Raw genomic sequence first — 16052 nt, 5'->3', positions numbered from 1 at the left:
ACTTTTATCCCAGGTTTTGGCCAAAACCCCGCGTCTCGTCCATCTCGCGATCGTAGATTAAGGTTTACTATAGTGTCACCCCATAACCGCCGACGGTTTATAGAAACCGATTGTATTTTGAGCAGCGCCCGCCCTAAAGCGGAGTGCATTGTAAGTAGTTAGCGAAGTGTATTAAATTGCATGACAGATATTTGGCTGTGTCTTTTCAACACCCTACCAAGTCTCCCCATTAACCAGGTTAGAATAACAAGAGGACCCTTGTACTCCAATAGTCCAATGTTTTGCTGCGGATCTTATCCGAGGCATTTTTCCCATTAACTATTTAAACATTTAAAAACCTTATTATTTTTTATACACTACAAGGCATAAGGTCCACCGATGTACAGTTAACAGTGCGCGATGGTACTGACCTTTTGGCGTCTTGAAGAGCGCGACAGCGAAGTCCCCATCCCCCGCGACCAGCACCCCGTGCCTCTCCTCTCTGAAGAACGCGGAGAGCTGCGAATATAACCAATGAGGATATTACATTGAGCTATTATTTCTTCATGTACACCGTGTTTTTATTGAATTCCTTTAACTTCGGCAAAGAGAATTTGAAGTAGAGGAATATTGTCAAAGTAAATTATCGTTTAGACCGAGCGCTTAAATGAGTCCTCGCCTGCGCGGTGCGGGGGCGACGGGGTCAGGGTTACCAGATGGCAGGAATTTTTGTACCTGGTCGGCGAGGTCGAAGTCCACGCTGCCGCCCTGTCGCGGCTGGAACACCACCACGCGGCACACGCAGTTCGTCTACAACTCTATGGCCGCTGCTCGATGCAACGTCGACGCAACGTCGACGCAACGTCGACGCAACTGCGCAGCGCGGCCATACAGTTGTAGACGCCGACGCTCGAAAGACGCTAGATGTGGGGGGGCCCTTAGGGCGTTCTGTCGGCGTCTATGGTCAGCGCTATGAACATGACGTCGCTGCGCAGTTGCGTCGACGTTGCGTCGAGCGCGGCCATACAGTTGTAGACGCTGGGGCTCGAAAGACGCTAAATGTGGGGGGGGGCCTAAATGTTAAGCGTGTGTACCTGGTCGGTGAGGTCGAGGTCCACGCTGCCCTCCTGTTGAGACTGGAACACCACCACGCGGCACACGCAGTTCGTCTACAACTCTATGGCCGCTGATCGACGCAACGTCGACACAACGTCGACGCAACGTCGACACAACGTCGACGCAACGTCGACACAACGTCGACACAACGTCGACGCAACTGCGCAGCGACGTCATTTTCCATAGCGCTGACCAGACGCCGACGCTCGAAAGACGCTAGATGTGGGGGGGCCTTAAGCGTGTGTACCTGGTCGGTGAGGTCGAGGTCCACGTTGCCCTCCTGTCGCGGCTGGAACACCACCACGCGGCACACGCAGTTGCCCGGCGTGTAGAACTTGCGCAGGATCTGGCAACGATTGGTTTACATGGCGTTATTTATTTATTTATATTTAGAAATTTAAAACAGGCAACCAGGCCCATATTACAAATACCTTACAGACAAACATATTACCTACACATGTAATATGAACTTAAAACTCAACACTATTTCTACACACGCTCTGGTGACTGTACCTATATGGCCGAATTACGTACCTTGTCTTGAGCCATGATCAATACCAACAAAAGCTACCTACTATTTATCCAGATTCAAACGCGCTCGGTTGTATCATTTACTAGCGGCCCGCCCCGGCTTCGCACGGGTTAACAAATTAAACACAAACCTTCCTCAAGAATCACTCTATCGATACGTGAAAACCGCATGTAAATCCGTTCAGTAGTTTTTGAGTTACAAACACACAAACAGAGAGACTCGGCGGGGGACTTTGTTTTAACTATAGGAATTATAAGGTGTAGTGATTAAGGGCCAAAATGTTAACGGAATGGTGGCCGCTTATGCTCTGGTTTCCTAGGACAGCGGTGCCGTCATATAGCGGCCGTCTCCATACAAATACTACGACATCCATATTTAACCGTATTAGTATGGAGACTGCCGCTATATGACGGCACCGCTATCCTAGAAAAACCGGTATCGTCTTGGGTCGTCCCATTCGTTTTTCGTCAAGATCTTAAAATTAGTCCTATTCTGCTTTCGTCACTCATTCTACATTGAAAGCCACCGACGATTGTGACGAATGTAGAATGAGTGACGAAAGCAGGATAGGACCAATTTAAGAGCTTGACGAAAAACGAATGGGACGACCCAAGACGATACCGAAAAACCGATCCATACAGACGAAAGGATTGCCTGGCGTCCGTTGGCTCGTTGGGTGGACGACATTCGGAAAATTGCGGGTCACTTCTAGATGAGATTGGCTCGAGACCGGGATAAGTGGCGTACTCGAAGAGAGGCCTATGCTCGGCAGTGGGCGCTAAAAGGCTGTTATGATGATGATGATGAGTGAGTAAAGTAAACCAAACCTGTTCTATCTGAAGTATTTTGGTGTTCTTTGGCCTGTAGTGAAGGTAACTGTCCTGGTACAGCTGGTCGCCACTCAGCAGAACAGCGTCCAATGTGGAAGAGCACCAGCGGCAGACATCCTGGACTCGGGACATGGCCACTGCCATCACGGCACACGCCAAGGCCTGGAAGGGTTTAGGTTAGAGAACAGGTATCGTCTTGGGTCGTCCCATTCGTTTTTCGTCAAGTTCTTAAATTAGTCCTATTCTGCTTCCGTCACTCATTCTACATTCGTCACAATCGCCGGTGGCTTTCAATGTAGAATGAGTGACGAAAGCAGAATAGGACTAATTTATGAACTTGACGAAAAACGAATGGGACGACCCGAGACGATACCAGAGAACATTGTCTAAGTACGCTCTACACTTCGTAAGTGACAATCGGTCGTATAGGGAGTGTGCGCGTTGGAGGGTCTGCCATCTTGTGGCCTGAATCGGAAACATATGTTTCTGTAAGGCAGAAGCTACTATGCACAATTGCACATGTACATTGCCAAAGCGAATACTAAACCATATACCGTTCTCGTCGGTACGTTTCATTGGGCTTAGTAGGTTCTGACATCTTGTGGGCTACATCGGAAGCATAAACGCCACATTTATGGTTTAAGACATTTATTATCTCATTAAGAATTTACAAAATTCACTTACATGAGATACACTTATAAAACAACACTTTTTATTTTGGGCTAACGTGCACTAATTAATTTAAATGTAAACAATATTATATACATAATAATTACTACAATTTACACTATAATTTATACTATAATTTTTGTAATGCATGGTAAAGTGGGTAGAAATCGTTTGTAACATGTAGGTATTAATTACCAGCGGCTTAGAGAACAAGTTATTTCGACCGTCCTGTTCAGATGCGTTGCAGCGTAGATAACGAAACTAGTATGAATGTTCACGAGTTATAATGTAACGCGGCATGGATGGATGCGGCATGGCTGTGCACACTACAGATGTGGTAAAATATTTGAGTTAAAAGGTAATATTATAGTCTTCTTAGTTATTATTCCGTTTCGATTTTATTTGCTGTTTATAATTTTATTAAAGGTTTTTATATTTTTATTTTTTCATTTTTATTCATCTATTATTATCTCTATTTACCGTATTTACCACATTAATTATAAGGAGATTTTTATATTAAATTGTATAATTATTTATCTATTAATCAATGGATTATTATTATTGGTTTTATTTTTCCAATTTATTAATATCTAAGTAATTTATTTTGTTTGTAATTTTTATTTTAACTAATTTAATTATTATACTTAGTATAACAATTTATTAGCTTATTATTATTTTACAGATTGTAGATTATTGAATATATGGAATTTTAGGTGTTTTTTGAATGTAGTTATAGTTTTAGACTCTTTGATATCTCTCGGTAGCTTGTTGTATATTTGCGCCCCTTCATAGACGATGCTTTTTTTTCCATAATTTGTCCGCGGCGTCTGCAGTATTAAATGATCCGCATTTCGTAATTTCATTTTTTGTACTGTGTGTTTTTTTGTGAAATTTATCTGTGAGTGTATGTCTTTTTGGAGTATTTTACGGACTAGTAAGCATGTATAGTAGATATATGACTGGGTAATATTCATAATTTTAAGAGTTTTGTAAATTTTTTTAGTAGGGGTTCGGGAATTATAGTTAAACAGGGCTTTTATCAGTTTATTTTGGGCTATTTGTATTTTGGATAGATTGGTTTTGGCTGCTGTCCCCCATACTTCGATTAAGTAATCAATATGTGGCTTGATTAAGGAATTGTATATTAAGTATTTTACCTTTTGTGGGAGACACCGCGCAATAGAGCGGACTGCACCAGTTAGGGAGGTGAGTTTTGATTTTATCTTCTCAATATGTGGCCTCCATGTTAATTGACTGTCTATTATTAAGCCAAGATATTTTTCGTCTGTTTTATTATTTATAAGTTCATTGTTTAGTGAAGGAGGAGTGTAGTTATTGATATTTTTATTTTTCGCAGTAAAAATTACATAATTTGTTTTTGCAACGTTCATGGTAAGCAAGTTATGTTGAAGCCATGTATTGAGAAGATCTAAATCCCTTTGCACTTCTATCATTATATGTTCCATGTCATGTCCATAGTAAAAAAGACTGGTATCATCGGCGTATAAAGTCAATTTACCTTTTAGCCCTATGTCTTGGATGTCATTTATGTATAGAAGAAATAGGAGTGGCCCTAAAATAGATCCTTGCGGTACGCCATACGTTATTAGCCTAGGACTGCTTTGATGTTTGTCAATTTTAACTACTTGTTGGCGGTTTAACAGATACGATTTTAATATTTCATGGGCTTTTCCTATGATCCCTATATTATGAAGTTTGTTTAGGAGTTTTTCATGACAGACCGTGTCGAAGGCCTTTTTGAGGTCAATGAAGACGCCTACGGTAATTTGCCTTTGGTCAATCTTTGTTTTAATTGTGGTAACTAAGTCGATTGTAGCTGAGAGCGTGTTTGATTTTGATCTGAAACCATATTGATGTGGAGATATAATATTTTTTGACGTAAGAAATTTGTTAAGACGAGCGTAGATAACTTTTTCATAGACTTTAGAGATCATAGGGAGTACTGAGATAGGGCGGTAATTTCCGGGGTCGGTTTTGCAACCTGATTTAAAAATCGGTGTTACTTTAGCGGTCTTTAAGGTGTCGGGAAAAGTGCCTTGTTCCAAATTTTTATTTATACACTTCGTGAGTTCGTCTGTTATTATTGGCTTCACGGATTTTATCAGTTTCGCTGTAATACCATCGTAGCCAGAACTGGTATTTGCTTTTAGACTTGTTATGATTTTGCTTATTTCGTCTGTAGTGGCTAGCTCTAGCTGATTAAGGGTTTCGGTGTGATTTGTTTGAGAAACTGCACGAGTCTGAACAGGGTTCTGATTAACTACTGGAATTTTATTAGCAAGTGATGATCCGATCGTAGAAAAATATACATTGAACTGCTCGCACATTTCTGCTGTGTCTGTAATGATCTTTGAGTCCAATAGCAATTTAGCTGGTGGTGCAGTTTCCTTTCTTTTATTATGTGAAAGTTCGCTTATTAGGCTCCACATCTTCCGAGGTTTGTGTACGCATTCCTTAAAGCTTCTAAAGTAGTAGGTCTTCTTTGCATTATGTATATTTTCTGTTACCAGGTTCTTCTGTCGCTCGAGCTCTTCCTTTAGTTGTTCGTTTTGTGAGTCATTTTTGTAGTTTCGCCAAAGTTCGTTTCTTTTGTCTATATCGTTTACCAATTCTTTATTTATCCACTCTTGCTTCGGTGGATTTAAAATTTTAAATTTTAATATTTTACATTCCGTTAAACACTTTTGTAGTTTCTGCTCAAAATGTTCATATACGTCATTCTCCTTATTGTATGTATCAAGGTTTTTGTAGAATTGATCATAATCTATTGCAGTATATTCGACTTTATTCCTTAGCGGTGGCTGATAATTCTTGATTTCACAATATATTTGTTTATGGTCGGCCAGTTGTGAGTCTATAATGGCTATATGAAATTTATTTTGTTTTAAGTTAGAGCATACGTGATCTAAGATCGTTCTCGTTGTAGATGTTTGGCGAGTACAATATGTTGGGTCGATTTTATTTAGTATTTTTATGTCTTTTTCTTTAAGAGTCTGTGTGTATTGCTTTGTAGATGAGTTTGGTTTAAGTAGATCGTAGTTGAAGTCTCCAAAAATCAACACTCTCTGGCGTCCTTGTAGTTGTTTAGAGTATTCTTCGATGAACTCAGCAGAGTTTGTACGTTCTGGTTTATATACCGTTCCAATATCTAGGGAAAACTTTTCAATGTGTATCCATACAAAATGGTTGTCGTTTATATTGCGTTCTTCAATTAGATGGTGTTTCAGGGTTTCATGTACGAAAATAGATACTCATCCTCCTCTGCTATTGTGTCTAAAGTTGTAATAGTGAGCATATCCTGGTATTTGCAGCCTTTTAGCTTCGTCGTCGTCCTTAATCCATGTTTCTGTTAAAGCAACAATATGTATAATCGTTTCAAACGAGCTCAGGATACATTTAAGTTCGTCAAGTTTACCTGGCTTCACAATGCTTCGGATGTTTGTGTAGAAACATTTGATTGACTTGCTCGTTACTTCTATTTGGGAGTATATATTTGAAATTTGATATGTAATTTGACTTTTCGAATCGTCTACGCCGTTGGGATTTAGTTTTTTGTCTGCAACTGAACAATCGTTGGCATTCCTTTTACGTATTTGATGCCCAAATTTTTCTCTCCGTTCGAACTTCTTAAGTCCATTTCTTGTTTTGTGTTCTTCAGAATTTCTCTTTGGTAAGGTGTTTGGTCCGAATATATTTTTACGTTTTTAGTCTTGTTTCTGTTTCTAAGTATGTGTTTTACTGGTCCCTCTGATGGGAAACAGGCCTTTATTGGTCGGTTTTTATTTTGAGTATATTTCCCGAGACGGAAGATTTGTTGGGGTTCAGGACAGTCGGCGGATATTTCTCGGATGACTTTGTTGATTTCTTGTCGTTCGTGGGCGTCCTTGTCGTCGATCGTAGGGTCAACTTCTTCAATACCTACTATTATTATATTTTTGCTACGCAGAGTGCGTTGTTGACATTCCGCGATGACATCATTGTAGCAAGCCGGTGTGATGCTTGTCGGCGCCTGCTCAATAGACGACTTGAGTGTGTTCAAGTTTGTTTCAAGAAGCTGTACCTTATTGTTAGCTGCACTCATAGAGGTGGTCAGGTTTGACACCTCTGTCTTTAAATTGTCTTGTTCAGTGGTAATGGCCTCGATGCGGGTTGAGATATTGCTAATTTAATTTTTAATGGTATTAACATCTGCACAGAGCTTTGTTATGTTTTGCGTCTGGGTTGCGGCATTTGTTTTTATGAGAGACATCATCTCTGCCATCTGGCCTTTTAGCTCAGCTAAATCTGATAAAATATGGCTATTACCATCAGATAATTTTCGTTTGTGGCGAACAGTTACCTTTTGTCGGTCGAGATCGGTGTTAGTTGATAAATCTGGCTGAGACCCGCCCAATTCGCTGCTAACGCCGCATCCATTTGGTGAGCTTAGTGACTCCTTGGTGGACATGGTGGCTCCTTGACGCTGCTTACCGGCGCGGTGCGCTACGTGTGAGCGGTATGAAAAATAATGAAACCGTCTCGTTTCCGCGCGGGGTAGAGGAGCGGTTACGGCAGCGTTTGAAATCTCACTAAGTGGCAATAAGTAATAATTGATGCACTTTTAGTCACTATACTTTAATCCATGCGTTTGTAGAAATAGGGTTAACATTAGAAAAACAGGACTTTTAATATTTTTAAAATTAACTTGTAACACGTCCTCACTGGACTGCGCTCGTAGCCGTGATTTAGCCTGACGTAGTGACCATTGGAGCCGGGTATGTCCTTAAACTACGTCCAAGACCACCGGCGGACGGGCAGCAGCGTCCCTCAAATTCGGTGTACTCGACTGCGATTGCCAACCCGCCTGCCAAGCGTGGCGATTATGGCATTCACCCCCCATCCGGCACGTATGGAGGTCCAAGGGGGAGGCCTATGCTCAGCAGAGGACGTCTTATGGCTGAGATGATGATGATGATGTTGAGTGACCATTGGAAGAATCGCTAATAAATGATAGTTGGAAATCCAGCAACAGCAACATGCACTCTTAACTGTACATCGGTGGATTTCTTCCTTCTTCCTGGCGTTATCCCGGCATTTTGCCACGGCTCATGGGAGCCTGGGGTCCGCTTGACAACTAATCCCATGATTTGACGTAGGCACTAGTTTTTACGAAAGCGACTGCCATCTGACCTTCCAACCCAGAGGGGAAACTAGGCTTATTGGGATTAGTCCGGTTTCCTCACGATGTTTTCCTTCACCGAAAAGCGACTGGCAAATATCAAAGGATATTTCGTACATAAGTTCCGAAAAACTCATTGGTACGAGCCGGGGTTTGAACCCGCGACCTCCGGATTGAAAGTCGCACGCTCTTACCGCTAGGCCACCAGCGCTTCAGCGCTTACATCGGTGGACCTTATTACAAAAGGCATAAGGTCCATCGATGGACAGTTAAGAGCATGGGGGATGGTATTAAGGGATTCTTTTTTCCTTTATTAACTGACTTGACGACTGACGAACGTACCTGGTGACCACGGGAACCGGGAGGGAATTTGCGACACGCGATGGAGTGTCGCGCGCTCAGGTACTGCGAGCCGTCAGCGAGCACCAGCCAGCCGTTCGCGTTGCGACGACCTGGAACAACATACGAAATAAATATGTATACCTAGTTTTAGTTTGTGCTTAAAAAAGCGCTGGTGGCCTAGCGGTAAGAGCGTGCGACTTGCAATTCGGAAGTCGCGGGTTCATACCCTGGCTCATACCAATGAGTTTTTCGGAACTGATGTACGAAATATCAGTTGATATTTGGGTACCAGTCACTTTTCGGTGAAAGAAAACATCGTATGCCAATTCTTGGGATCAGTTGCCAAGCGGACTCTAGGCTCCCATGAGCCGTGGCAAAATGCCGGGATAACGCGAGGAAGATGATGGTATCTATGGTGATGAGTTAATGAGTCACCTTTCAGCTTGGCTTCCTCCTTGTCCTGAGCACCCGTGGCCCTCTGAGCATCCGTACAGGTGATGCCACCAGGATGCTTCCTGTCTCCAATGGTACATGGTGATGAACTCACCCTTCAGCTTGGCTTCCTCCTTGTCCTGAGCCTCCGTGGCCCTCTGAGCATCCGTACAGGTGATACCACCAGGATGCTTCCTGTCTCCAATGGTACATGGTGATGAACTCACCCTTCAGCATGGCTTCCTCCTTGTCCTGAGCCTCCGTGGCCCTCTGAGCATCCGTACAGGTGATGCCACCAGGATGCTTCCTGTCTCCAATGGTACATGGTGATGAACTCACCCTTCAGCTTAGCTTCCTCCTTGTCCTGAGCCTTCGTGGCCCTCTGAGCATCCGTACAGGTGATGCCACCAGGATGTTTCCTGTCTACAATAATAGGTGATGATGACTCACCCTTCAGTTTGGCTTCCTCCTTGTCCTGAGCCTCTGTGGCCCTCTAAGCATCCGTACAGGTGATACCACTAGGATGCTTCCGGTCTCCAATGGTAGATGGTGATGACTCACCTTTCAGCTTGGCTTCCTCCTTATCCTGAGCACCCGTGGCCCTCTGACCATCCGTACAAGCGATGCCACCAGGATGCTTCCTGTCTCCAATGGTACATGGTGATGACTTACCCTTCAGCTTGGCTTCCTCCTTATCCTGAGCACCCGTGGCCCTCTGACCATCCGTACAAGCGATGCCACCAGGATGCTTCCTGCCTCCAATGGTACATGGTAATGACTCACCCTTCAGCTTGGCTTCCTCCTTGTCCTGAGCCTCCGTGGCCCTCTGAGCATCCGTACAGGTGATGCCACCAGGATGCTTCCTGTGTCCAATGGTACATGGTGATGACTCACCCTTCAGCTTGGCTTCCTCCTTGTCCTGAGCCTCCGTGGCCCTCTGAGCATCCGTACAGGTGATGCCACCAGGATGCTTCCTGTCTCCAATGGTACATGGTGATGACTCACCTTTCAGCTTGGCTTCCTCCTTATCCTGAGCGTCCATGGCCCTCTGAGCATCCGTACAGGTGATGCCACCATGATGCTTTCTGTCTCCAATGGTACATGGTGATGACTCACCCTTTAGCTTGGCTTCCTCCTTGTCCTGAGCCTCCGTGGCCCTCTGAGCATCCGTACAGGTGATGCCACCAGGCGGATGTTTTCTGTCGGCCTCGGACGCTCGCCGTCGCAGACCGTCCACGCCCACCTGGATTAATATTGGTGAATTAGTGCCTGAGTTGTAGCAAAGGCATATGTAACTTCGTATAAGATGAATAAAGTCTAAGGAAAAAACGTGCCTCGGAAATCAAGAAAAAGTCATTCTCGGATAGATGCCGCACACACCTTTGGCCTATGCTCGGCTAGATGGCGTGACGACACCGTTTCATATTTAACAATTTTAACTCATAGATATCAGTGATTGAACATGGGTCAAAATGATATAAAAATAATAAAATCATTTATCCATTTATATACACTATTTTGATAATTTTATACGTGTTTATTTTGAGTTTTAGTCGTGTGTCGATAGATGGCAGTAAATTTACAGTGACTACAAAATATACTATGACAGGACCCCTCTATATTATCTATTCTCTTTGGTTGTAGTATTATAGGTATTATCAATTAAATTAAGGGCAAGGTTCCTAATAAAAATTTATTGGTGAAATGAATACTTTAAAAAAATGGCTTCGATATTCGAAAATGATAACTAATTTCTCAACGGCTGCCACATGCGGGTAGCTGTCTAGATAGCTTACCTTGCTAGTCGCGGGCACCAGTTTAACATCAGGTGAAGACTTCACTAATGGTGGTTCTTTTAATAACTTCTTGATGGGTGCCACATGCACGGAGATATTGTAGAGGTGGTAGTTCTTCTTCAGACGTTCTTTCGTAGGAATGTTTTGTAGGTAGCTGTGAATATCATATTTTACCGAAAACCGACAAAAAGTTTATTAAAGTAAAATCGTATAGCGAGAGTCTGCCATCTTGTGGCCTGAATCGGAAACATATGTGCACATTGCCAAAACAAGTGCTACCATCTACCGTTCTTATCGATTCGTTTCCTTGTGCATAGTAGGTTCTGCCATCTTGTGGGCTACAAAGGAAATATAAACGACACATATACGCCTCGCGCCAAAAATCTGACGGCTCCTATGCTGCTCCCTATAGTTCATGCACGGGGCCTATAACAGTTTTGAATGATTCACGGTTAATTTCAGACTTATATCAACCAGGATAAGGACTGTATCGTTTATTATAAATACCTACAGATAAAACCTGGTCTAACTGTTGACGTGTGTATTATTGTGTATTACTATGTTCTTAAGGTATAATCTGGGGGTATTTTTAAGCCATATCTGATATAAGAAGGTTTTACATTTATTTTATTTTAGGGACTTTATGATGATTTTAATACCGTCTAGCAAATGTAATTTGGACAAGCCTATCGAGCTTAATTTGAGACTATTTCACCGATTCCTTGGTACGATTTAAAGAAACAAAAGGTTAATGTGCTGCCAAAATATGCCATCTAAGTGTCTTTTTCATGATTGCTCTATTGAACATCCACAGAATAAATGTGGTGAATTTTTATCTTTACATGAAAACGACTTTTTATGCAACATTTTGGATTCCCGTCAATTTTTGACGCCAGCGAAATGACGGAAACAGCTAAAAGAATCTACCGAAATCCAAAGCCTAACGGACATTCATGGCGTTGAACCATGGCTAGAACAGGTCGATAGAAACGCTCCTTGATGGTTATATTGTATACCAAAGTCGGGGTTGTCGTAAGTAACATGCCATATTCTCTAAAAGGCCACCAAGCACAGATCCAAAACTTTTTTTCCAACTAAAAGAAATGATTAGACCATGCCCAGATGTTTCGCTTTACGAATCATATGTAATTGCTGTTTACATAGTACCTACGATTTTTTTTGTGTAATATCTCGTCTTGTTCGCAAACTGTAAATTTTCTTGTAGTATTTGTCCAAAATCATTGTAGTTACTCGGGAGGATTGAGTAAATATTGTCCAAACCATATGCTTTATTACGTGATCTCCCAGGACCAAATGTTACTTATTATTAAAGCACTAATTAAACTATATGTGTAATTTTTTAATAAAAATATAATACCAGAAAAAACGGCTACGTAAAGTTGTATTCATAATAAACGATACAGTCCTTATGGACCGTGATTACCGGTATCGTCTTGGATCGTCCCATTCGTTTTTCGTCAAGTTCTTAAATTAGTCCTATTCTGCTTTCGTCGCTCATTCTACATTGAAAGCCACCGACGATTGTAACAAATGTAGGATGGGTGACGAAAACAGAATAGGACTAATGTAAGAACTTGACGAAAAACGAATGGGACGACCCAAGACGATACCTGATTACCTTTTGTATTGTTTTCGAGCTCCCGATATTTCGATGCGGTTACATGCATCTTGTTCACGGGTAACTGAAGATAGCGGGTGGTTGTACTTGTATCGTATAATATTCGTAATGTATTATTTGTCTATATTTTCCAAGAGTTAAAAGTATTATTTAAACTTACGCATGCGCTAAGAGTTTTGGAGATGTGAACGTGAGAACGCACGCTGTTCCAACATCCTAAAAACAAAATATTATAATTAGTACAGATGTAGGGCATAATTATTTTCCATCGTATTTTCACGGAAACCTACGAACGTGTCTGGCTGTTTCAGTCAGTGTCGGAATAAAAAGTACTGACGTTGACTGAAGTAGCGTGATAAATACGAACGTTTCCGAAAAATTTAATGAAATGAGTGGATTGTTAACCAAGGGATGAAAGGCACTCATTTCTACCGAGGTAGTTTGGCGCTCAAACGCAGTGAGAACGCCATTAGTCCGAGGCTGAAATGATGCCTTTCACCCAAGAAACACTCTACTTAAACACTACTTTTCATTTCGAATGCAAGGAAAGTAAAATGCATGTTTTTTTAAACATGAGTCATGTTACCCGGACTCGGACCCGGTGGACCCGGGTATGTCCTTAAACTACGTCCAAGACCACCGGCGGACGGGCAGCAGCGTCCCTCAAATTAGGTGTACTCGACTGCGATCGCCAACCCGCCTGCCAAGCGTGGCGATTATGGCATTCAACCCCCATCCGGCATGTATGGAGGTCCAAGGGGGAGGCCTATGTTCAGCAGTGGACGTCTTATGGCTGAGATGATGATGATGATGATGATGATGATGATGATGTTTAAAAAAACATGTCAAAGTACACATTTTTATAGTATTTTTTGAGGGTAGGTACTTTCAATTATTAATTTAGGCAAAAGTATCGTTATTTATGTAATGGGGAGTCAAATATCAGAATGTAAATTGTGCAACAAATCCATCTCGGCAATGCAGTTTGGCGAGGAATATAATTTGTTATAAAATTGTTGTGTACTTTATGATAAATAAATTTAAAAAAAAATACCCTTTCAATTGCTTATACACCGTGTTTTTATTGAATTCCGTTAACTTCGGGGTATGATTAAGAACGTTAAAGAGAACTAAATGGCATAGTTAATTTAAAAAAAAAAATTTTTTTTTGCTTTTTTTTAAACAATATATTTTTTTTTAAAAAGCAATTAAATGTAGCATAAAGCGTGGTTGTAACACGGGCATTACATTTAACTCAACCAAACAATTGAAATCTGTGACATATCAATGTCATTTCGAACATCGATCGACCGAGATTGTACTTAAGTTTAGTAGCAAATGTATGAACTCATTCTAAACACTAATCAATATGTAAACCGGCCCTAAGGCAAGTGTACACGCTTGTAGAGGCCTTATAGGAAAAAAATATGTGTCTTTAGTAGGTGTCTTTGAGAAAGTTACTTGATTTAAGCTCAGGAATGTACCCTTGAAATTAACGGAAATAAAAAAAACACGGTGTAGAAAAAAAAAATCGCACTTGGAAACTAAAATGGTCTAGTGCAAAACGTATCATTTTCTACACACCTTTTAGAACAACAATGACCCTCTTTCAGAACATGAGAAATTAAAAATAACGAATTAAAATGACATATTGAACGAATAGATGAATAAAAGACTGAAGGAACGAATTAAAGAACTAAAGATTAAACGAATGACTGATGGACAGATGGAATACCTCCTTAAAGGAAAATTTTACTAAAGAACGAATTAATACCATATTGAACGAATAGATGAACGAAAGACTGAAAGAACGAATGAATTAACTAAAGATGAGATGAATGGCTGATGGACAGAGATGGAATACCACCTTCAAGCAGGCGTGGCTCACTCCGCGATTTCGTCGCTTTGCTACAGGTAGCTAAAAGCACATCCGTTCCACGCCAATTTTGGGGAAAGCCATAAGCCGCGCGTGGCGCTGTCGCCATCTGGCGGCCATATCTGTGCTGATCGTAACACACGCGTTTTGTTAGAGAGTGAGTCTTCTGTACTTAGCACTATTATTTATTCTGTGCTTGAAGGAAAACTTATGAAATATTGAACGAATTTAAAAACGAAAGGTATGGTCTTGGGTCGTCCCATTAGTTTTTCGTCAAGTTCTTAAATTAGTCCTATTCTGCTTTCATCACTCATTCTACATTGAAAGCCACCGACGATTGTGACGAATATAGAATGAGTGACGAAAGCAGAATAGGACTAATTTAAGAACTTGACGAAAATGAATGGGACGACCCAAGACGATACCAAACGAAAGAACGAATGAATGAACTAAAGATTAAACGAATGACCGAATGAAATGATTTGAAAAAGCTTGTAATACCCGTCCGTCCGTCCTCAAGCCTGTGGGTCCAGCAGCGTGTGGCTCCAACAGATAGTACGGCGGGGTCGGACCCCTTGCGGACCATATGGCGGCCGCATACGGCGCGCACCATAAAATGCCGTGCGTGTTCCTGCGTCCGAAGAAACGGGCTATCGCCGTTCTGGAACGGGAAGGCGAATATTAGAAATCATCATCATCATCAACATCTGCACACCTTTTAGAACAACAATCGGGCATGTCACTTTGCCCGTAGAACCGATGGCCGTTGGGGCGGAAAGGTTCTCGACCACCACGTACCGGAAGGCGCAGCGTGGGTAGACCCCCCACAAGGTGGACTGATGACCTGGTGAAAGTCGCGGGAGTCCGCTGTATGCGGGTGGCGCAAGACCGGTCATTGTGGCACTCTTTGGGGGAGGCCTATTATGTCCAGCAGTGGACGTCCTCTGGCTGATATGATGATGATGATGATGATGATCATCATCATCAACAGCAATCTTAGAATATTTAATATGAAAAAAAAAATATTTTTCATATTAAATATTCTAAGATTGCTGTTGCTGTAAGATCTCATTCTAGAAGGTTGAAGATACAATCATTTATAACTCAGTTTAATCTCTATATTTGGAGTTTTCTCGCGCATTTTGGAGTTTTTATATGTTTTCTGAGCAAAGCTACTTCAACGTGTCGGCACCCTTGGGTTTCATCTGCTCGACATGTCCGCCGGACACCTCCTGCAGTAGTTCGAGCCCAAGATCCGATCAAACGTTTCTAAGTAGTTAGAATTACGTCAACGTGTCGGCACTCTCGGGTTTCACCTGCTCGGTCCGTCCGCGGGACACTGGCAGTTGAGCCCAGGATCAAACGCTTTCTTATTAGTTAGAATTACCTCAACGTGTCGGCACCTTCGGGTTTCACCTGCTCGATACGTCCACCAAACACCTTCAGTACTCATAGTTAGAGCCCAGGATCAAACGCTTTTTTAGTAGTTAGAATTAGCTCAACGTGTCGGCACCGTCGGTTTCACCTGCTCGCTACGTCTGCCGGACACCTGCAGTTCGAGCCTAGGATCAAATGCTTTCTTAGTAGTTAGAATTACCTCGATTTCGACTCTCGTAAAGACCCGCATACTTACTCAGTTTCTTCGGTCACGTCTCGAGACGA

The 16052-nt window shown here is 42.0% G+C and overlaps 1 protein-coding gene across 1 annotated transcript in view; it reads right to left on the bottom strand.

Moving 5' to 3' along the window:
- The window catches only part of LOC134677788 (uncharacterized), an 87264-nt gene that overhangs the window by 8308 nt on the left and 62904 nt on the right, over positions 1 to 16052 (bottom strand). The window contains exons 42-49 of the mRNA XM_063536215.1: positions 14892 to 15051; positions 12675 to 12730; positions 10876 to 11029; positions 10196 to 10322; positions 8648 to 8757; positions 2455 to 2619; positions 1343 to 1441; positions 411 to 498 (exon numbers count right to left, since the gene is read on the bottom strand). Of these exons, the coding sequence (XP_063392285.1) occupies positions 411 to 498; positions 1343 to 1441; positions 2455 to 2619; positions 8648 to 8757; positions 10196 to 10322; positions 10876 to 11029; positions 12675 to 12730; positions 14892 to 15051 (959 nt within the window). The remainder of the gene's footprint in view (positions 1 to 410; positions 499 to 1342; positions 1442 to 2454; positions 2620 to 8647; positions 8758 to 10195; positions 10323 to 10875; positions 11030 to 12674; positions 12731 to 14891; positions 15052 to 16052) is intronic.

The sequence above is a fragment of the Cydia fagiglandana genome, chromosome 27 (assembly GCF_963556715.1).
Source record: "Cydia fagiglandana chromosome 27, ilCydFagi1.1, whole genome shotgun sequence".
NCBI classification, from domain to species: domain Eukaryota; kingdom Metazoa; phylum Arthropoda; class Insecta; order Lepidoptera; family Tortricidae; genus Cydia; species Cydia fagiglandana.
Note: the sequence above shows the minus strand (reverse complement) of the source record. Positions and strands in the feature narration are given on the sequence as shown.